The following is a 24,758-nucleotide window of genomic DNA, read 5'->3' as shown; positions in this document are numbered from 1 at the left end:
ATTTTTTTATATAGGAATTCAGCTTTATTCAACGTAGTTGTATGTATCTAGCCATCACTGTAGTATCTGATCTCTCCAGAAATCCCCTGCATGCTTAGTGGAGTTTTATAAAGTCAAGATTGTGGCTTTAAAAGCAGATTGATAAATAACATTGAAAACATCCTTGTAGTCACAACTTGCACACACACTGCTCGCATCTTCTAAAAGCATGTAGGCATTATATTTCATTGATCTCCTTGACATATGATATATGACATGCTGGCTCCACAACGGTTACTTCAAACAGCAAGGAAATGGAAAGTGGTTTCTATTCTCTCACGCCAGAAAGGAATCTAGCTAATCATGCTGTGATAACAGTCATGTGTAATGGTCATTAATCTGGATAAAATGATTTTTCACATAAATTGCTCTCCCTCTCTTTAAAGTTTCAGTGCCTAAAAGAAAATGTATCACTGAAATGAATGGATGTTGGGACAAATGAGCAGGCTAAAATGCAAAGGAGACAGGGCAGAGATAAAGCAAGGACATTCAGAAACGAGCTGAGCACTGAAGCACTTTTGATGAACATACGCTGAGACAAAAAATAATGCGTTTGTCCTGCCCCCCTTTCCTTAGCTTCACAACAAGGCAGGCTACCACTTCATTTCTCCAAAAATACCCTGGGTCATTTAACCTAGCTAAGGTACTCCTCTCCCATCAGATGCACAGAAACTACCTGCAAAGCAGCTCCAGATGGTAAGAGTCCTAGGGCACCAACAGTACTCAGAACTTATAGATGGCTAGGGAGGGCCAGTGTTAGATAAGCAAAGGTTTCTGAGCACCTACCAAAAAACAGAACTGCAATCAGGAATGTAAGCCAGCAACAAGGCCAAATAACACAAACAATACCTAACCTGGCTATGCCAATCCCCGTAGGAACACCACCACTCTGAAAGAATAATAAAAAAAAATGCTTTCCTCCCTCCACCCTACAAACTTAAAAAGGGTTAGAAAAGTAATTTGTCTCCCTGGGAGAATGTGTTGCTTGTGCTCTGGTGCACAGAAGGCCTGCTTGAGTAATAATTAGATACAGATTACATATGACTTTCAAACAACAAAAGGATAGCAAACTTATTCTATTTTTTCCCCACAGCATGAAGCTGTCGGGGCTGAGTGTCACCTCTAAACTTGTTGTCTGTTGAAAAGTGATTTCAACTCCACCTTATTTCAATATGAATGTTGGGCATGTCATCAGGTTTACTTTCCTGCAGATAATGGAAAAAAAGAAAGTCTGCTTATTATAACCAATTGCACTGATGTTTGCATACCCTATCTTAATGATATATTACAGCCTTGTCAGTTTATGCTATGTGCATCTGAATATGGATGTAGGATTCTTAGGTAAAAGGCTCTATTTGTTTAGTCATGAAGACTAACATAATTATGTTATTCTTTACATCTAGCATTTGTTCCAGAGGCTTTTATGTAGCACATTGGCTCTGGCTTCTACCACTTTAGAGAATGGATGTCAGAAACTGGCCTTCTCAGTCAGGACATCAAACAAGGAAGAGTCCTGAATGATCTCTGGCAAGCAGCGAGGAAGGTGCTTGCTGCCATGGGTTGGAACCTGCATTGTATTCTCCCTTTCTTATGAACCATGCCTTCAGCTGAAAGCCGCTGTGTCCAGAAGGTGTCAGCTGAATCATAAAGTTTTATTCTGCAAAACAAAACACGCTGACACATAAAAAACAGGTATTTCCTTTCTAATGAATGAACACCAACTTGCTAATGACATTCAATACTGTACTGTGTACAGTGAGTTATTATTATACATTATTTGCACTACAATAATATCTAGTGGCCCCAACTGATATTGGGATATGGCCCCCCTTGTGCTAGGTGTTGTACAAACACAAAACCCCTTCCCTGAAGAGCTAACAGTCTAAGAGCAGAAGAAAGGAAGTGTGGTTATCCCAGTTTTAAAGAGGGGGAACTGAGGCACACAGGAAACCTGTGGCAGAACTAGAAACTGAACACAGATTTTCTTGTGTCCCAGACCAATGCCTTAACCACAAGACCCTCCTTCTCTAAGGAATAAAGTCTATATTAACCTCTGAGAAAGACACTTGCTAAAAGGAATTTTTTCAATCCTTCTGTTTCCTCGGGTGTTTCCATTTTATGTGGTTGAAGGGGCAGACACTAAACTTAATAAATAATATTTACTTCTGTGAATTTGTATGGGTGATCTTAACTGAATCACAGCACCAACCCATAAATAAAGACCCATGTAAGTGGACAATATGGGACCACTCTCAGAGACAAGTGTGTTTTAGGGGATGTACCCAAGCTAGAAGATCAAGTAAGGCCCCCTCCTCTTACAAATGTACCCTGAAGGGTGGGATTGCTGACAGTGCTGTTTTAAGACCTTCGTAGGCCCTAGGCACACTTGCCTTTGTAGGCCCCCCGACCAAAATAACTAATTTGATTTTAAGCTATTAATAAATAGTTTTTTAAATAAAAATAAAAAATTATATATAAATTTTTTTTTCATAGGCCCTGAAAGTTTCGTAAGCCCTCGGCACTGTGCCTATTGCATCTAATGGATAATACGGCCCTGATTGCTGAGGCAAACTAGCATGGCTCAAGATTCCAACTTGCTGGCTGGGAAGCCCTCCTTACTGTAGGTGCACTAAATATGTGACCAAATTTCGAAATATACATCCCCTTTGGAGCTTCTATTGTGTATGTACTTGAATGAAAGGTTTCCCATTACAAGGACGGTCCATGCCCGTAGCCCATATTTATTGCCTAAATCTCTCTCTCATGACTGAACTCATATGATATCATTGGAACATTTTTCTTTGCAATTTCCTAATAACCCTTTTAAAATATTTTTTTTTAGTTCAATAAGGCAATTAGGCTGACAGGCTCATTCCCAGTAAACTTGCTTTTAAAAATGAAACAGTGGGCATCATCAACAATGAATATTTACTACACCATGGTATTCCCTATGCTTAGAATGTGAAATATCTCAAAAACCACAGTAAATTTAACTGCTGTGGGTGGTAAACATCCAATTTAATGTTCCTCACTGTATCCGTGTGCAAAAGAGTACAATAAATTAGCTTTTTAAATTCTGCTCAACACAAACAGTCGGAGGTTTTTAAAAATGGAATTCCCTCTCCTCCACCTCACCCCACAAAAATCATTGCTAGGCCTAAACTTTCCCTACCTAGCACTAGCCTACAACAAATTGTTTTGGTTAGGTTCTAAACTTTCAAGGGATCAGAGCTTTAGTTGGCCTGGGACGTGGTATCCATAGCTAATCTGAATGTAACCAGGATCTATTTGACATGGAAATCTCATGAGAACTTCCTCAGAAATTTTGAGAACTCCCTGTTTTCAGGAGCATTGGAAACATAGGCATTGCCAAGCTGGATTGGACCAGTGGTCCATTGCATCCAGTATTCGGTCTTTGACAGTGGCCAGTACCTAGCTACTTAAAAGGAAGATTTAGCAAAACCTGCAGCAAGCAATTAAACCTGGATAACCTGCCCCCCGAGAGTTTCTTCTTAACCCCTATTAAGTAGAGTTTGGCTTGAGACCTGAAGCAGGATCCCTTCCAAAACCTAATGGAAACTACTGAGAGTATTGCTTCCCAGGTGGTAGCCTGGAATTTACACTTACTGACCCAGAGGAAGGGTGGAGGGGCTTGAACATTTAAAAAAGAAAGAATATGGCCAGACTTTGCCAAGCCTCAAAGTGTTCAGGTTTGGTCTCAGTTTCAGAAGAAGGTTCATCTGGTTCTTGTTTTATATGAACTGGTTGGCTCATCTCTAATATAAATCCAAAATAACTGGAGTTTCTACTGCAGAAAACAATTCAATTCTAACACCACTATTATAACAGTGTAATAAAGATACGGATGTAGTCAATGTTAGGATCAAAGGGTCCTCCCTCCCTTTCTCCAGCCGCTTTCTATGTTAGACTAGCTTCATACTTGGAGCCAAAGTTTTCTTTAATAAAATATTTGAAAATGCAGGCTTTATATTCACCCAGGTGTCTATGCAATATGGCTTGATTTCCAGAATGGTAAGCACCCATAACTCCAATAAAAGTCAATGGGAGCTGCAAGTACTCATCACCACTTAAAAACACATGAAATAATCCCTATAGGTGCTAATAGTCTCACACTATTTCTTCAGATGCCACCTAAGTTCCCCCTCACATCAATGACTAACACTTTTTCTGTTGTCATCCACTAAGACCACCTAAGAGAACTTTGTATTTGTTACTCTAAATGTTGAGGGAGAAAGTCCTTCCTGCTTCATTTATGTATTCATTTTACCCATGGACAACGTCATCTCTTGCGAAAAGAACCTGTGAAATAATTTCTCATAATATATTTATAAACACTGTCTTTATTAAACAGTTTTCTCAGCACATTACCTCATTTTTTGAAATTCTGGGTTTAGAACAAAGGGGTTTTTTACCCTTATTTTCTTCTGTACCATCGGGCTGTTATGTAATTATTAAATAATTCTCTCACAACACTTCTGAACAGTTCTGTGCAAAGATGTCCACATCCACACGGCTCTGGTTTCCAGTGTGTAAGTTCTAACCTGGAATCTGACAAAGAACCATAGAGTGTCCTGCCCCACATCCAGTTAAGAATGGTTTTGTAGAACCGAGGGCTGCGATTAGCTTCGGGGCATAAACATTTGCTTCTGTGCCATCACCACACATCCCATGTTCATTCCATCCCCAGGAGAAACACTGACCACCTAGAGGAGAGGGAACAAAAGTTTCAATGAGACTATTTGTTACAAACCAATGTAAAAAAACTAAATCGGGCTATTTTAATGGAGAGAGGGTAATCAGTCATCTTTTAACTACCAGAGAACAAGTTACAATCAACCTGTTCCTTCCTGAACCTTAATAATAAAAAAAGCAAGTAAGAGGTTGAAGAATTGATTAATAAGATTACAATTTATTATTTTTACAAGCCCCACAAAAGTGTGCTGGGCACCTTAAAGACACAAAATAAAACTCTCCCAGAAAGCTTACAATTTAGGGCCCGCATCCTGTAAACTAGTCTGAGCAGGTAAAACCCAATGCCATGCACTTTGAACCATTGACTTTAATCCACCTGCACAGAGTGGCATGCAGAATTAGGGCCTATATGGAAAAAGCAGCAAAGAAAGGAAGCAATACAATCATATTTTTAGTCCTATTTTCACAGCTTTTCCTTGTGTTTCTTTTTATATGAATCCCTGGCAACTTGCATTGCTGTTATCCGCGATACCTTTCTTGTCTTCTTTGATGTGCCTTACCTTAAGTTTTATATTTTCATTATTTTCTATTACTAATATTTAATTTTTAATTCACATTCTCCACCCCAAATCAAGATTAATGTGTTATCATTTCATAGTGCCTCAAAACACTCCATAAAAATCTCGTTCTATAAATGGTCACTGCAAAAGGAAAAACTCCTTTACTCTGAACGGTGGTGGATGTTCCATCTAGGAAGTGTTTTTTGTGTGCCAGAATGCTCTTTTGAGTTTGTGTGATCAAAACAGAAATCCACAGTTGTAATGTAATTATGTTTCTGATGCAACTGGCTCTTCCGAATGTCACAGTGAACTAATGGTATCAAGTATGATTCTAAAGTCACATGTAAAATACAAAAACAAAAAATGCAGTAAAAGTCACAGTCCTGAGATAATATATCTTCAAAATTCAGGAAGTCACTATTTTAGACGCAGGCCAGATCACCTTTCTCCTTTGAGCCCAAAATATATTCTACTCTAATGTACTTAAGCTAAGTAATTATAGAATCATAGAAGATTAGGGTTGGAAGGGACCTCAGGAGGTCATCTAGTCCAACTCCCTGCTCAAAGCAGAACCAACCCCAACTAAATAATCCCAGTCAGGGCTTTGTCAAGCCGCTATTACCCTGAAAGTGTTAAAAGTTTTTCTCTTCTTTCATAATTAATTTTTTCAAAAATTAAAATGTTAGTAAAGTCAGATATTATTAAACACAAAACTATATTTTATTCTACAAACTGGTTTCCCAGTAACCTCTAAACGAGATAACTAAGAAGAATCATTCGAGTTCACACACAGGACGGACAAGAGCTCACACAGAGCCCATATATATTTTATTAACAACCTGAGCTCCACCACAAGTGCACATTTAGGGTCCATACATTTTCATGAAGTACCTGCTTTACTGCATGGGAATACTAAAAAATTAACAGATGTACAGCATAGGGCCATAAAAATATCCACTTTGAAGACCATGGATTTATATGACCAACTAAGGGGTTAATAGGAATTCCATTTAAAGTTCAAGGACAGACTATACCTCATTAAGGTATGGAAGTCAACAAATACAAGACATCGTAAACCAAGGGACTATGTGGAGTTAATCGTATAACAGTGATGCAGAAAAAGAAATGAACTACAGCATAATCTACCACATTCAGAAAATTTCCTTACACAATAATTAACAATGGAATTCATTCACACAAAATATAACTGAGGCCAAAAGCCCAGCAGGGTAAATAAAAGAGTTAAAGAGCAGATAAAATAAAATAATTACACTTAGATAGATGATGTGAACATTCACATTTACATTGGAAAAGGTAAAAGAGCTGCAAAACCCACTTAAAGAAATATGGCCATTTTTCTAGATCTGTTATCTGGATACCCTTTATCTGCTATTCTGTTTGAGAAGAGAATTAAACAAACTACTATGTTTTCACTGTTTTAGCATATTAAATTTAGCCACCTCCAGAGTAACAGGGCCTGATCCAATGACTGTTGCAATCAGGCCCTTAGTACCCTGTAGCTGAACCACAAGCTTGATTTGGGCAAAGGTGAAACCAGAGTTCAAGTTTTACCTATGCTCTGATGTCTAACACTGCCCATTGGTGAAAACATCTCCCGGTCATTTCTCAGCTTCATGTCTGTAACTTTCCCATCTCTTGCCTTCCTGCTTCTCAGCTTCACTGAATCTAATCCATTCCTCACCTATCATTTCACTTATGCCATTCCCCCTCTTGAATCCTTTCATTGACTTCCTCTCAGCACATCAAATTCAAGCTTATCATCCTCACTTTCAAAGCTCAGTGTAACTTTGCCCCTGCCTACATCTTCACTCGTTTCCTCTTACTCTCCTTCTTGCTCCCTACATTCATTCCAATCTTTTCCTTGTTCTCTTTCTATCTCTTGGCTTCACACCTTCAGCGACACTGCCCCAGATGCTTGGAATATACTCCCACTTTCTGTTCATCTATGCTGCTCTTCCAAGAACTCTTCACAGATTGATCCCTTCCCAATTAATTTCTTCACACCCTCCCTGACAAGAATTAGTGTCCTTGGTGTGTCTTGTCTATTTTACTCACAGTGAATCTTTGCTCCATGAGTAGTCCCTATTGATTTCAATGAGATTACTCCTGGAGTAAGCTACTGCTCAGTGTGAATTAGAATATCAGAATCTGGCCCTTAGACTGTAAACTCTTCAAGGCAGAGATTATTTCTTTCTTTCTCTGTGGTCCTGATCCTCATACGTGATGAACACCTACAGTAACAATAGCTGCATATGCTCAGCAACTCTGAGAAACAGGCTCCACGTTTGCAAGACACTATACATTTATGTCACCATATATATTACTATTAAATATAAATGAAAAAGAAAATGGGCTGTACAGCCTGGGTATTAGGACACCCAAAAACAGACATCTCACATGGGAAAACTGACTTAAACTGAAGTCATTTAATTGGATTGCCAGCAACCCAGTCTTTAATGGGTTCAGGATTAAATTTGTTCTTGTTTGTCTAACTCAGCCTCTCTTCAACATAGTTACTCACTCCTACAATACAATGAGTATTCAGGTATCTCTTCGGACATGCCTGGAGCTGCATCTAGGTTCCCTTAGCAACCCTGAAAACCAGACAACATTGCCCCATATTATGCATTAGTCCTGTTTAGGATATTAAGAAACCGGAATAATTAAAAAAAACAGGAATACTAAATTTCAGCATTAACAAGTAGTTAATTATCATGTAATACCTGAAACACTAGGCAGGAAGCTGAAGGCTATGTGACACCTACTTAATTAGCCATGCATTATTCAATCATAATTCTAAATCCAAAGTAGTGATGTGCAAGCTGGTTCAGACGTAAAATATTTCCCCATTAAAATGCCACCTATTTTTAGAATACCACTCATGCCAAATCTTTTTTTAAGATGGAGGACGATTCGGAGGCATTTTTTTACCCGTGGATCCTAATCAGCACCAAAATGGAAAGTAACAAAATACAAAGACAACGGCTATTCCAATGGAATGTCCAATAAGGACTGGACATGCTGGAAATCCTAAGAGAAAGATTGGTCTCATTTCCCAGCTCAGTACTGCAGACACAAGAGAATTGGATAGTTTGAATGAACATCTGTATAAGTGGATATTTCTTCATATCTAACCCAGCCTCTGAACCACCAGAGGTCACTTAAACCTGTCTGTGCCTCAGTTTTCCTATCTATGAAATGGAAATAAGACTACCTATCTGCCTTTGAAAAGCACTCAAATCCTGGCTGAAACTTGCTACATATTATAAGTAATGAGTTTGCAATCCAGGGAGGGGTCCCAATCATGTTTTAGATACATGAGATGGGGGGGAGGGGTGGGAGGGAGGAGGTCCCAAAACTTTTTTGTTGTAACAATGGACAATGGACTTAGTGATAAATGGTCACCAAAAATCACAAAATATTCAGGTTGCTTCCAGTCCCAAGAGACCAGTCACTTACCCCAGGTCAATTTGTCCCTTAGATCTCATATCAAAGACAATGCTTGTAGCCAATCCTGTAATAAACTAACTAAAAGTTAAATAACTAGCAAAAAGAAATGAGAGAGTTGTTTACAGCTTAAAGCAAGCAAGCAAACATATATACACAAATGAGTTTTAGTCTGTGATTCAAAAAGTGACAGAGTTGTAGTAATCTGTCAACTCAAAATGTCATTCAGGGCTAACCCATGCCAAGGAGCAGGGGGATCTCTTTGCTTATGTTTAGGAATCTTTTCCCCTCAAAGTCCAGTCAGCATAAAAGAGATTCAGTTTCTCCTCATTAGAGATTTTTATCTCATCCACTCTGAATCCAAACTGATGGGGTGAGTTCATGTATAGGTCTCCCCTTCTCTTCTAACAGGGCCTCTCTCCTTTGATGCTACACAATACCTCATTTGCCTTCAATGGGTCATCTTGTATGGAGGACAAGCTCCTTTATTCATTAATGCTTCTTTTCCTGCTTGGTTAGTTACACACTTACAGAGGTTTATAATGCAAACACTCAATAAAACTTTACTCCATGGGCTATAGAGGTTAGAACTGAGATCAACACATGCAGCATCCCACTCGCATTTTATGACGTCTAAACACATTCTTGTCAACTTAACATCTAAAATCTATTTTGATAATGCTAACACACAGTAAGCAACACTGGTTTCCAATTACACATTTGTAAGTGTTCAGTGAGACCTGGGGCCTTGGCATGTGCTGGCACCTGGTCTTTCAGCGTCACAAACAGAGGGTGGGGACCTGGCCAGGGTAACAGGCCAGGAAGATGATCTCCACAGCAGCATTTTGAATGGACTTGAGGGAAGGAAGCTGGATGTCAGGAAAGCCAAGGAGGAAGGGAGTTGCAGTAGTCACGATGGGAGTTGATGAGGGCCTATTCAAGTGTTTGAGTGATGTGAATACAAAGAAAGGACAATATCTCATCAATATTTTGAATGAAAAAGTGGCAGGATTTGGTCACAACCTGGATAGAGATTGTAGAGACAAACACAATGCCCAGGCTTTGTGCTTGTGTGACAAGGAAGATAGTGGTGTTTTCTAAAGTGATGAAGAAAAGAGGGGTGTCTGAAGGCAAGATGAGGAGCTCAGTATTGGAAATGTTAAGTTCTCAATGGAGAGGCTTGTAGGAGACCACAACAGAGTGGCTGGCCAAACTGCAGGAGAAGAGGCAGGGAGACGATAGATTTGTCACTCCTCATTGAAGAGACAGAAGTTGAAGGCATGGGTCTACACTTAATATTTAGGACAGCATAGCTATGATGCTTATAGCCATGCCACTATAGTTCCTGCAACATAGACGCGGCCTAATTATATAAGCTGATGAAGTCACCTAGAGAAAAGACATTAGAGGGACAGAGGAGTGCGTCAAGGACAGAGTCTTGCTTTGATTCCCTTGTGGGTTGGGGGGTATTTATGTTGGTTTTTTCCTTTCCTTTTGATCATGCCTATTCCAAGTTCCTGACTGATAAAATCCTGAAGCAGCCACAGCAGCCCCACATGCTTTCAGGCAAAAATTCAATTTTTATGACTACGACAACCAACAACAAGGCTCTGTGCCAGATCTCTCTGGGACGAAACACCATTACAAGTGATGTGTATTAATACAGCTATAAATTGTTTCTAACTGAATTTCAAACAAGCATTGCAACATGTTCTCATATTTAATGATTTATTATGCATATGGTAGAGACAGGGAAGGAGGAATTTTGTTTGTTGGGTCGGTGGGTTAAATGGAGTAACCTTTTTACAAAAGCATGTTATTACTGCTGTTGTCATTTCCCCTTTAAAACACAAATATTCAAAGAATAAATGAAATTTATTTATCAAATGATTTAACAAACCAATTCCGGTGTAAATCCAGAGAAACTCCACTTGATACTTCAGATTGCCACCAGTATAACAGACCAGATTTTGTCCCTAAAATTCACAATACTGTGAAATGCCAAATGTGAAGCAAGTTTCCCCAATGAAGGTACACATCACTTAGGTCTAAAGCCCAGTCAAACTCCCACTGAATCTGTCTGCTTTAATCACATGGGGAGCGGATTTTAGATTTCCACAGGCAGGCAATAATTAACCATATTATTCCAGGTAATCAGAAGATAATGCCTGCAACCAATGCCCATATTAAATTGGTTTTATACTGGGTAGGAGAAAAGCATTTTTAAAAAATGTACACCATATTGCTTTATGAGATGTTATATAAAGGTCATATGACTGCACAACTCTCAGGAAACCACAACTATTTAGATAGTCCTCATATTTAAATACATTGTTCTACAGGCAACAAGTATCAATATTAGCAATTAAGATACTTGCAGGGCTTACACAGCACTTGTAGCACTGTGTAACTATGAAAGAGGGTCAATTTATGAATTTGCCAGGGCGCCAGTTAAATTTTTAAAGCTGAAATCTAACAAACTAGGCTTGCCAATATATAATAGAATCCAACAGGATAAGCCCTTTTTACTCAGTTCAGGGAGCGTTAGCTTACTAATTTTACTGCTGGGTTCTTTTCAGGTCAACTATTAACTTGAAAAGTATTTCTCAAATCATGACACTTGCTTATTCTTAACCAAATAAAAAATTATTATATAATCAACAGTTCGCCACTCAAAGGTGGACACGATCAATTGTGTGTATTACACACACATTACAATCTTGCACACAATTATCACAGACTGCAGTTGAGGCTCAGCAGTTATAAGAAGGAGCAATCCAAATACCCAAGTTTTCTTATTACATTTACTTACGATAATCAATTCTCAATTCTTTAGTATCTAGCACATTTATCACACTTCCAAGGATGCACTTGTCTTTAAGGCACTTTAAAGAGTGTGGTTAGTATAGTTTGAACGGATTGGTCCAAAAGGGACAAATATAGAATTTTAAAAGAAATTCCTTAAAACACTTCTTTTCAATCTCTCTTAGGCCAATTTGTTTGGACATATTTTAGATTTCAACTTCTTTATATGGTTATTTGAGGTCTCACTAGAGCGAGACAACAAGATAACATACAGTTATTTATATTAAAAAATAGAAGGTGAAATACAATCTTTGCAATGAAATCTCACCACTTCTTCTTATCCTCTTAACCCTGGGTTGGGGTTTCCATATTTCCACATTTCCATATGGCTGGTCTGAGTGTCAGTCATACTTATGATTTTCAGCTTCTTGTTGGGGTCAGTCAAGTCCTTTGTTGAGCACATGGTGAGTGACTTTCGTTTATATACTTTAGTTTCAGGGCTCATAGAAGGTTACACCTTCTTATTCCTATTGGACAAATGCCAAGTGAGTGCTTAGATTTTAACTTTCAGCTTCTTTAACGCTTCCTCTAGTATCAGGTAGATGGCTTTGGTGTATTACAAACTTCTTCAATCCTTTTCTTATCTGAGGCTTTTTACGTTCGATTTCTTTCAATGATTATATTTCATTATTAGCCTCTACTATCAATTGGAATTTAAGCATATTCTCTTAATATCCTGAAGTTGTATCCTGGTTTATATCTTTTAACATTTCTTCTTCCTTGTGCCAGGCAATTCCTATTACTTCTTGAGTGCAGCAATTATTTACAATGAAAACCAATGACATTTTATCATATTCTAAGTCTGGAAGATATACTCCATACATTGTTTGATGATACATAACCATTTCACATTACAGTTGAACAAGAGACATTTTCTGCATATGGAAGGATGTAGCTCTGACTCACAAGTCACACAAATGTGCAGGTTCTAATTCGCAGTGAAAGACAGATTATCTACAGTATATTTGATTTACAAGGAAAACAATGTATAGTTTATACTCTGGGGTGAAAACATGTGACTTTGATTTCTTGGGGTAACAGGTAGTTTGTCCAATTTGACCTTCTGTCTCACAGCCAGTCATTTTACTTAATTGCAGCTTTCCTGCCCATCTCATGATCCACTCACAATGTGCAATGGATCTCTTTATGTAAGGAAGCAGGGTTTCACCCTTACTTGGTAGCTTGAAGCTTTTTTTAGCTAGGTTCAAAGGGAGAAAGAGGTTTTATCCATCTGCAAATTAAGAGAGATTCTTTCCTAGGTGGTTAACAATACTCTCATTTAGCTATTTTAGTTTCTATTCTTGGTGAGAGGAACTCCTGTTCTTGGATAATCTGAGGGTCCTTAGACAAAGTGTCTCATAAAACGTGTACCATTTTCTTATTTCTTTATTTCTTAAGTGGATCCTGTTTTGGGATAAATATGGGTGGACAGCTTTTCTAATTTTTGAGGGCCAGAAGGAATCAGTAGTTATTAATCAATCAAGACATATCTGTTCCATATATCCCTTACAACTAACAACACTATTGTCAATACAAAGGTTAGCTCAAGGATTTTCTTATGTAAAGCCTTGGTAACTGCACAATTCATGAACTTTGTCAGATTCCTTTCACACAGTGCCAGTTCCTTTTTCTTGATTCAGCTAGCTTTCTCTTTTCAGTCGTTGTAGAATTTTCAGAATCTTTACAGGAGACACGGACAAGCTGAGTTTTTTTAATTCCCTTTTGCCCCATTTTGAAGGAATTAAAAAAACACAAAGCAAAACTAAGCTAAAATTTCAGAATTTTGCTTGGTTTTAGGTGGAAACACAGGTTGATTCTACTAACCCACCAAGGTTCATGTTTTTCAGCTGAAATCATGAAGTAGCCCTGCCAGGGTTTGCTTCCAACACAGCCCATATTTACTAACATCACAAACTATTTGGCAAATGTAGTCTTGAGTTTTCAGGATCTATTACAAAAGTTTAGAGCAACTCTAGTTTATAGTGTTCTTGCTTTCAACAATACAACTGAGTACTCCTGGTAAAATAATTCTTTTGCCTTCTAACAACACCTTTCATCCAAGGATCTCAAAGCACTTTACAAACATTCATAAAGCCTCAGAGGTAGGAGAGATAAGCATCTCTGTTTAAAATGGGGATATTACGGCACACGGAAGTCAAGTCACTTATTCACAGCAATACAATGAGCCAGCAGCAGAACCAGAAATAGAAATCAGGTGTCTTGACTATCAGGGCTTGTCTACACGTACAGAGCTGCACCACTGTAGTGCTTAGTGAAGATGCTAACATACAGACAAGAGAGCTTCTTCCATCAGCATAGGTACCCCACCCTCCCCAAAAGGCAGTAGCTATGTTGAAGGGGGAAGCCCTCGCAACAACATAGCACTGTCTATATCATAGGTTAGGTCAGTATAACTAGTCACTCAGGGAGTATGCATTTTCTATACCCTTAAGCAATGTAGTTATACCAACAAAAGTTGGTAGTGTAGACCAAGCCTATCACTGTTTTAATAATATAAAGCACTTTATTACCTATAGGAAACAATATAACACAACAGAGAGGTGATTTTGGCCATACACCTTCCATAAGATGCTGTATGAGACAGAAAACAGTAGTTCCTTTTGATATTTCCAGGAAGTCTAGCCTTTGAGAATATCATGTACAATGAACAGGGAGAATTACATCCTTGTAATTTTTGTAATGACTGTTCAGTTATTAGAGTAAATGATGGACATGTTTAGAACATTGAAGAACAAAGTGAAAATTAATTATCTGCTATGGAAGGGAAAACACAAGGGTGTGGAAGCAAATGTATCAACTAACACCCAATAAATGGAAGGCCTGCATATTCTATAGCTCTCATTAAAGACAATGCCTTTAATAATATTAACAAAGAAAAACGGAATAAGAAAAGGCAGAATTTCAAGATATTGCAGACTACCTATGGAAGTAGATGATGATTAAACGAATTACATAATGCCACTTTTGTTAAGAATTATGGAACTGAATTGACACCCACGCTTTCTAGTAAAGAGTTACCTTGCTTTCCAGAAAACTTCTTTTTAATTGCTACTTATGGAGCTCAGGACCATGAGTCTTTTGAGGACTTTTATCAGAATTGCACAATGAGTATAATGGGTTTCTGAGGAGGGCAAAAGTTTGTGCATTTCCTGGTCTAAAACAAAACATTTAGAGGAGGAAAAAAATGATCTCCTGTTATTGCCTGGAGTGCACAGCTAAGATGCTGAAGACAAGCTGGTTTAAAACCCCACTTCCACTCATAACCCATCTTCAAGCTAGTTGATGTGGACTGTACTTCCTCCCAGATACATACTAGGTCCCTGATTCTCCTCTTGCAATGGTTTTCCATCAGGGGAACTCAACTGAATTCAGTAGACTCAGTCGTGGTTTATATTGGTGTGAGAGAAAAATGTCAACTGCTGACATTGATATTTTGCATGTCACTATGTCTAAAGCTTTCCCCAAACACAGTTAGCAGAAATTATGACCACTATTTCTTCCTGCCAATCTTTAAGTTACTTACAGTGTTGTGGTAGCTATGTTGGTCCCAGGATATTAGCGAAACAAGATGGGCAAAGTACCTTCCCTAGACCTGAAGAAGAGCTCTGTGTAGCTTGAAAGCTTCTCTGTCTCCCCAACAGAAGTTGGTCCACTAAAAGATATTACCTCACCCACGTAGTCTCTCGAACCTTTCAGTTACTCACTCAAAAGTTCTATCAGACTTGTTATGGCTCTTGAATGCTCTACATGGTGGCACTTTTAAAGCCCTAGGGAGACTAAAACTAACTAAAACATTAGGACTTTGTACTTGATAACAAAGTAGTGATGGTGCTTGCTGGTTGAGGGATTGCTGATATTCTTAGCCAATGTGAGGATCTCCCTCTGGTCCTCTTTTCCTCTGAACTGTAATTCATTCTCTAATCTTTGAAGACTAAACTGCACAATGTTTACCTCTTTTTGACAGCGATTCCACAGACAGATGGACAATAATGTTGTGAGCTCGCATCAGTCATACCTGCAGGTTCATTCACTATATTTTCTCCAAGGTGGTTTTCTCCAGTGTATCCAGCAGAGTCAGACCTTATCTCATGAATTCTAAAATGTCATTTTCTTTTGTGGGCAGTTTATTTTACCATTCTTTCATGATGCTCATGAGCACCAAAGAACAACTGCCTTTTATTTCAAGGCTCTTCATAGGGGAAGCAGAATGGGACCAGCTAATCATAATACAAATACATGAATGTTGAGGAATATGACTTTGTTTTGATCAAGTATGCTAAACTGTTGGCTTTGAAATGGAGAAATTATGCAAACCATAGTTTCACAATAGTAGCTCTCTATATTGTGGGTTGGGATTGTCACTCCATATGTGGATGGTACCTAGCACAATGGGACCTTAAATCTTGGCCAGGGGCTCTGGACACTTCTGTAAAACAAATAATATGCAACTTTCACTGCATGTGTCACAAATAGCAAGAAAAATACAGTACTATTTCTATTATTATGTGTGCATGCAAAACAGTGTTTGGAGTTGTGCAAAATGGATAATATAAAAATACTTTGAAATCTTCTTCTTTTGCAAATTCTAATTTGTTCATTATAGCCAAATGTCTGTCCAGTATAGCCAGGGTGGGAAATGGGATCAGGAAGGACATGGTGTCTATCTAAGCTCTTAGACCACGTGCATCATTGTAGTACCTGATCACTGTACCTGAGAGCTGTGTGTGCAGTTTTGAAAGGTGAAAAAAGCATTAAAGAGGAAAAAAGGGCAATGCTTTATAGAATCATAGAACTACGCATACAGAGATGGATGGAGAGTGACACAGCATCTGAGAGCAGGGATGGAATAATAGGCATGGCCCTGTACACTGTATATTAGCAGAGAGTCCTAAATGGAGCTGTGGATGGAGAAAGAAATAGCACCTGGGAGAATAGGGACACAGTGGTGGACATCAGAGGGCCAACAGATGAAGAGAACAGTGTCTGAAAATATTAGTTCTCTGTTTCACATAGCCACATGCTGTATTTTCCACATGCAAAATCTCATAAATGAAGTTTTAAACATCCTACCAATAATTGTGCACACACCCATAAATACAAGAAATAAATGCAAACTTCCTACACACACACTGGCAACAGAAACTTTCTACCATTCTCACAAGGCACTTCCAGACCAAGACATGCATGGCCCACTGAATACTTAGAGTATGTTTGTTGCACGTAACAGCCTTGATTTAGGTTATTGTTTGGTATTATTTATACAGGATTATTTTTTACCTCTTATTTAGGTATTTACATTGTAGAAAAGATCATGAACATTAAAAGGAAACTGACCGAACAACATGCTTAGTATTTTTTTTTTTTAAAGTCCATAGCTCTGTATATTCCCAGGCACCTTCAAAACCAGATATGCATTGTGATCCTATACAATTACATTTTCCTAGTGGAGTCCGAATATTACCTTAATTTCATAGTTAGAATGAGATCTTTGCATGATTCTTATGAGTGACAGGGAGGAGTTCTTTTCTAAAGATTGACAGTTCATGTTCTAGGTTTACATTTGTTAAAAAGCAAAGGTAAACAGACCTGGCTAAGGTTAGAAAGAGCTGACAGGATAAGCTTTCCTACAGATAGTTCTGAAAGTACATTTTAATTCACTCCTGACTAGAAAAGACCTGTTTCAACACAGGGACTGACATAAGCTCAAGACTTTGATTGTGCAGAAAAAGCATTGATTTGCTCCACTGACATAACATGAGGGTCATATTACACATGAAACGACAGCTGCAGTGTAGAGTGGATTACTTATTAAAAAGTGCTTCATTTCAGCATCTGTAACAGAAAGACTCATCTTTAAATTATGCTCTCTGGAATACAAGGCAAAACTTCAGACAGAGAAATTATGTACTGGACAGAGTTATCTCAAGACTCTGAACATGACTCACTAATGAAGGTCCATTGAGATATTGGACATGGCAGAAAGTGACACTGTTACGCACCAATCGAAGTTACACTCCTGACCCAAATCCACCAAGTCCCCTGAAAATTCTGCAAATTAAACACACCAGCTCTCCACTTTCTTTGATTGGTACAATTTGTGGAAATAACAGGTTCTTTTCATTAAGAAACACTGTGTTAGGTTCAGTCAGTCTTACTTACACTGAGTGCACTTATCATATAACTCCACTGAGATCAACAGGATTGCTTGTGGAGTAAGATGCAACATGTGAGTATGGTTATTGGAAGCTGGCTCTATTTCACAAAATATGAAAAATACCATTCACTAAGATCCAGGCAGAGGGTCCTCCTGCAGTACATTCACCAGAATGATCTGGCCAAAGTTGGCTGTAGATGTGCATCCACCTAGAATGTACGCCAGAGGAGACTCATTCTCCAATGCCCCACACCGTATGCAGTCATTTACACCACTGCAATGCAGGCATAAAGTGCTATCAAATCAAAATGAACCGGTGTAAATTACTACAATGGCAAATTAAGCCCATTAGTTTTTGCATAATTAGAATTTAGAACACTACATTCAGATCTTTGGGGGGCACTTGAATTTGATGCCATCTTCCACAGAAAATCAGGTATGGTATTAGGTACCATGGGGATGAGTGCAGCATAAAAACATAAATAGTTAGGCAATCTTTCACACTGCATCATCATTACCTGTTGAGTACAGATAGTACTATACTACACACAGCATATATCGTATAGGTGCACCCATTACTGCTATGACTTGTCTGCTTCATTGGTCAAGATGAGAAACAAAGCTTCTTATGAACTTTCATGATTCCTCCCCTCATGAATGAAAGTCCAAAGAAAGAATGGTTTGGTAAGGAACAGTTGTTTTAAGAAGTATTCTTTTTCTGTATTGTACACCAGTCTACTTATGATTATGCAATTCTTTATTATTATTTTTAGGTGCTGACAATGTGCTCATTGCTGTACAAGACAGTGTCAATCCCTGACAGTTTACAATAAAAACTACTTTCAGTAAAACAGTAGATAAGAAGTTATCTATACAGTCACAGTTCCAAATAAATTTTCCTGGCCTGCAGGATATTTCCTGCCCTGAAGCATGATTTCCATTGAATAACAATGAGTTAGTGTGTTTTTAAAAAAAAAAAAAAAAAAAAAAGATCCTTTCTGGAGGGAGAGTACATAAAATCCTGTGTAATTTCTGTTTATTTTTTTGAGATGAGGAAATTTTGCATTTTAACTCTGCATGACAAAATATTTATACAATAGCTTTGGATTTGTCATGGATTTCATTTGTTTTTATTTTCTTTTACATTATCAGATGTAAGGTTGCCTTTTGGAGAGTGTGTGACTGAGTTTTGGGATGCATGTAAGAACGGGTGATAGGATTACATGTGACTTTTGAGTGATGTCTGAAACAATTGCTTGTTCATATTAAACAAATGAGGGATTTTTGAAATGCCTCACAGGTAATCCGAGGTGAACTCCAGAGGTCACCTGATGCAGAGACAGAAATCCAAAGTCAAGAGCGGGGAAGGTAAATGCTGGATGAGCTTCCACTTTTCCCAGTGATACCAATACGATTTTCACATCCCCAGTAGTCAATATAAAGGCTGCCCTGGCAGTTAAAAAATAGCTGCTGTTCAACAAGCTAGTTAAGAACTCTGACTCCAAGTATATGTCTACTCTGTATGTAAGCCAGGACTCAGACCTGTAATATCTCATTTATTGTTAGCTATTTGTAAAGGAAATCTTCCTCTTTCCTCACATCAGGCATGGCACCCTAGGTTGAAGAGGAGAACTAATTTTTAAGCAGCCTTTTATTCTAGAAGTGGTAGGATCTGCAGTATTGATGCCATCCAGGGCTCAGCCTGAAATTGTATCCCACCAAGGCTTAGCATAAGGCCTGTTTATTCTAGATACACAGACTCAGCTTCCCAATTGCAGGAAAAGGCTACCTTGGCCAAGTGACCCTCTGTGACATTGGGCAAACCACTTTAATCTCTCTGCCTTAAAAATAGGAATAATAGCACTTTCCTACCTCACAGGAGTGAGAGAAGGATGAATTCATTAATGCTCAGATATTACAGTGATGGGGTCATATAAGTATCTAGACAGAGTAAAAAGCAAATAACCTATGAAATATTAACACTGATCCATGTTAACAGCGCTGCTGCCTAAGCCCAGAACTCCACGCTTTATCATGGATCACCTTTTAATGAATTGATAAGCATCTAATACAAAAAGGGCAACAAGAGAATTAGGAAGAAAGCTATCGATAGAGCTGTGTTGAATATTAGCAACAAAATGCGAAAGCACATGAAACTTCCCAGATTTATGAGCTCAGAACTTAGGCCAGGTCTATCAAGAGGATTGCTAAGGTTCAGAAACACTTCTAGTGAACCTGAGCTGGTTTGGGGTTAGCAGCAAAAGCATGTGAAGATTTTGGTTTCATTATGAAGCCAGGTGAAGCTTGGTGCTCTTAATGGATAATGACTCTGAGAGCCTGTAGTGTTAACTGAGAATCCAAAGTGAAACTGTGGGAGTGCAAAACCATAAGGATGGACTAATACACACAAAAACACATTTGCTACAAACCCCTGCAAAGCAAAACCACCGTCTGCACAAACCACAGTCTTTCCTATGCGGCTTCAGTCACAACCTGGCTTCTCTGACTGGAAGAGAGGTTGTCAATCAGGGACCATCGCAAGGTAGAATCCAAGATGTCCTGCCTCTTCCTGTTTTCTGTGGGCTTCGAAATGACTAGTGACTTTAGCCATATTGTCCAGACAAGCCAATGATGCTAAGCAGTGCACCATATAAGGCTTGCAAAGGAGAAGCCCAGGGTCTTTCTTCTTTCCTAGAAAATTGACAGACCGGGAGATCTGGATTATTCCCCTGTATGAGAAAAATAATCCCTAACAATATTTTCTTAGTTACAGTTTTAAAGTGATAACTAATATTTTAATAGTGCTAAATACTTTAATTAAAGTAATTAATTAAGTAGTCAAAAACATTTATGTAACAGTCAATTAATGAGAGATTTAAGTTAGATATTAGGAAAAGCTTTCTAACTATAAGGGGTACTTAAACTCTGGAATAGGTTTGCAAGAGAGGTTATGGAAATCCCATCACTGGAGGTTTTTAAGAACAGGTTGGACAAACTTGTCAGGGATGGTCTAGGTTTACTTGGTCCTGCCTCAGCACAGGGGCCTAGACTTGATGAGATCTCAAAGTCCCTTCAAGACCTCCATTTCTATGAGTCTATGAATGCTCTTACAAATATAAAAGAGGAGGTGGGAGATTAGGGAATGGTGGAAGGAAAATTCAGCATTTAGTTCTACAAGAATTAAAAATGTACAGGAAGAAAATTGAAGTAGACAGCTCCCAAAGGAAAGGACCCAGAAGCAGGATTGGATCTGTTTCTTCAAACATCAGTTCAAAATCGCATATCACTGCTCAGTGAAATCTAGAGGGATTGCCTGTTGATATTAAACAAATGAGGCGTTCCCCTAGCAACATCTGGTACAGTCAAAGATTGTGTGCTTAGGTGACACAAATTTTGCCATATTCTACTTTTGGGGGTGGGAGGATGAGATTTTGGGTTTTTTAAGCCATTTTAGCCTATGGCATCTTGTGCAATTACATTTTGCCTATCTAATATGCCCTTCCAAGTTTCGTCAGCTGGAGATGTTATTCTTCACTTCCACCACTTCTGGTGCTGCATTTCATCTCAGAGGTGCCCAGATTTCAGCAGTAGGTGAGCAATCAAAAAATGTACAGGACCAAATGGTGATTGGTCCTGAGTGGGTGTGAGATGGCGGCAGGAGCAGAATACACTACTTAGAAATACCGAGCCACTTTACTCTCTCAAAAAGTGACCTGGCCAGAATTCTTCCAGATACTCCAGCTGTTGCACATTTCCTCTTCAACCCCCAACAATATAGTTTAAATGCAGAATCTGGCCCCCAAGTCTCTATAAAATGCATTGGGAGTCTTCTGTAGGAGAGGTGCTGAATTACATGAGATTATTACTACGTTCTGTTTTCTGTGGGTACGTCTACACTGCAGAGTGAAATCGACTTACTTAAAGTCGACTTTCACCCGCCAATTTTTAGAAGTCGCTGGATTGTGTCCACACCACGCTCCTTGCGCCGGGCTCGTGCGTCCACACTCGCCACGCTTGTGTTGGCAGTGAAAGCAGTGCACTGTGGGTTGCCATCTGTCAGTGCAACTAGCCGCGGTGGCTGTTGGGACGAGTTTCATCATCCCATGATGCAATGCTGCTTCCCCCTCCCTTCTTCCCCCAAACAAACAGGAAACCAATTTTCATGCCATTTGTTTACGCCGCATGCTCGCCATTGCTGCGGAGACATGGAGCCAGCTCAACTCTGCACTATTATTGTGAGCGTCACAAATACATCGTGGCTTATCATTGAGTATTTTCGAAGTAGAGCAAGAACCCGAAGCACAGACAACAGTGATGCCACCGAGGCTGCCCTGCAACAAGCCATTGAGTGGAACGATTCCTGATTGCTGCAGGCTGTAACGCATTATCTGCATTCTGTGGAGTGCTGGTTCTGATCCCGGGAAACAAGCACAGACTGGTGGGACCGCATCGTTATGCAGCTGTGGGATGATGATCAATGGCTGCAAAACTTTCGTATGCGAAAGGCCACCTTCCTTGAACTTTGCTCGGAGCTGGCCCCGTCCCTGAAGCGCGTGAATACTCGCTTGAGACAAGCTCTGACGGCGGAGAAGAGAGTCGCCATCACTCTGTGGAAGCTGGCAATCCCGGACTCGGTTGGGAATCAATTCAGAGTCGGTAAATCTACAGTGGGCGCTGCAGTGATTCAAGTGTGCCGGGCCATCAATAGACTTCTGCTATGAAGGATAGTGACTTTGGGAAATGTGCAGGACATAGTGGACGGGTTTGCCGCAATGGGGTTCCCAAAATGCAGGGGGGGCATTGATGGGACGCACATCCCTATCTTTGTGCCTGCTCACCTATCAACCGAGTACATAAACCGCAAGGAGCACTCTTCCATGGTCCTGCAGGGCCTTGTGGATCACAGGGGTCGTTTCATCGACATCTATGTGGGGTGGTCTGGGAAGGTGCATGACAGGCACATATTTCGGAATTCGGGGCTGTTCTCCAAGATGCAGGCGGGCACTTTCTTCCCTGACCAAAAAATTCACATTGGGCGTGTGGAAATGCCAACAGTGATCCTCGGGAATCCTGCTTAACCCTTGCTCCCTTGGCTAATGAAGCCATACACCGGTCACCTTGATAGCGACAAGGAGTGTTTTAATAACAGGTTAAACACTTGCAGAATGGTTGTTATTTGGGCGTTTAAAGGCCAGATGGAGGAGTCTCCTCACTAGGCTGAACATGAGTGAAAAGAACATCCCTTCTGTGATATCTGCTTGCTGTGTTCTTCATAACGTGTGTGAAGTGAAGGGGGAGAGGTTCCCCCAGGGTTGGGCTGAGGAGGCAGAAAGACTGGCCACCAATTATGAGCAGCCAGATGCCAGCAATACGCTGAGAGCTAACCGCGGAGCGCTTTGCATTAGGGAAGCTTTGAAAACCAAGTTCTGCAATGAGATGCAGGACTGATTTCTGTTCCTGTCATTTGCCTTTGCTCAACATCCCCCCAATCGATATCTGTACCATCCAAATCCCTCCAAAACAAGATATGATTTAATAAAGAAACGTGTTGAAACGATGCAAACTTTTATTTATGAACATTTAAGTCGATGGGGGCGGGGGGCTGGTGTTCATTCACAGTCTCAAGGAGTAGCATAGTTGCTTACAGGCCAGCTGTCAGTGAGGCCACTGCTGCTTTCTGCTCGCCTCCACCAGGGTGGAGTGCACCACCTACTGCAGTCTGGCCATTCTCCTCCGAGACCGCTTGGGGGTGCGGGAGAGGCAAGGCAGCAAAGCCATAGGCAGAGGAGCGTTATGGATGGGGCTGCAGCGGGACTCTGTCCAGCCTCTGCTCCTCCTGAAGCTCCACAAGCCGCCGCAGCATGTCTGCCTGGTCGCGCATGATTCGCAGCATCTCCTGCGTGGTACTGCGCTCATTCTCCTGTATTTCTCTGCGACTCTCCCTGTCCATGTCCATATTCTGGGACAACATCAGCCGCCACGCTCGGAGCTCTGTCTCTGCGGCTGCGGAGGCATTCAGGGGCGCGCAAACATGTTGTCTCGATTTCTTTTTCCTCTTTCTAATCTGTGATAGTCTTTCCGCAGCATTTCTAGAGGGTTGGGCCAAGACCAAGGTGTCTACAGAACAAAAAGAAATGCACAAGGTTGCCATTGTTAGCAGAGCAAAGAAAATGAAACAACTGCAACAATGTATAAAATACTCCCCTTGCAGTGCACAAGGAAAACCCAGACCCTCATTCCATTCCTAACATCCCAGAAGGGTCGGGTTGCTGTGCCCTTACAGAGATGATAAGCCGTGGCACTTTACTGTGCTATAGAGAGGATTAATGATCTTTAAAAAGCTCATTTCAAATGCCCTGTATTAGAGGGATGCCTGGGCAACATGGTTTAATTTGGATGACTGTTTTGTCATGAGGCGGCCACAGGGGATCTGGGGACAGCACGGGGAGGGGTTAATAGTCTCGTCTGAAACCAAATCAAAATAATTAAAGTGACTTGGTAGGACACTACAATGGGGAATAGAGAGGTACAAGGTATCTGCTGTACAGCTTGGGCATTTTAAACACGCATCATCTTCCCTAGGTGACCATGAGCGATATCAGTCTCCTGAGGGTAACGCACGAGGAAAGAGAAGATTTGCTGTACGCAGCAGGGTACCAGCCTAGCACTTATGCCGCTATGCTGTGTTCCACCATGATGCTGGCTCCCTTGATTGCAGCGTGGCGCAGCAACCAGGGAGGAAGGAACCAGGCTGCCCTCCCGCGCAACCTTGTGCAAAGGATAACAGATTACCTACATGAAAGTTTCCTTGAGATATCAACTGATGATTCTCGGAGCATATCGCTGCACATAAATAATCTGTTCTGGGGGCAACCCCCAGTAAAATCCGCTGAATGCCTGAAATCCCCTTCCTACCACCTGCCCCCATTTAAAAGTAC

At 40.0% G+C, this 24,758-nt stretch overlaps 1 protein-coding gene across 3 annotated transcripts in view; it reads right to left on the bottom strand.

The window, feature by feature from the left end:
• Positions 1–4,382: 4,382 nt before the first annotated feature.
• Positions 4,383–24,758, bottom strand: part of SERGEF (secretion regulating guanine nucleotide exchange factor) — a 240,714-nt gene continuing 220,338 nt past the window's right edge. For all 3 annotated transcript variants that reach the window (XM_067540656.1, XM_067540654.1, XM_067540655.1), the window contains one exon: positions 4,383–4,763. In XM_067540656.1, coding sequence (XP_067396757.1) covers positions 4,680–4,763 — 84 coding nt within the window. In that variant the 3' untranslated portion in view covers positions 4,383–4,679. The remainder of the gene's footprint in view (positions 4,764–24,758) is intronic.

Source organism: Emydura macquarii, unplaced genomic scaffold, assembly GCF_026122565.2.
Source record: "Emydura macquarii macquarii isolate MOO-44397 ecotype Brisbane River unplaced genomic scaffold, CSIRO-AGI_Emac_v2 contig_587, whole genome shotgun sequence".
NCBI lineage: Eukaryota > Metazoa > Chordata > Testudines > Chelidae > Emydura > Emydura macquarii.
This window is presented reverse-complemented; position numbering and strand designations above follow the sequence as displayed.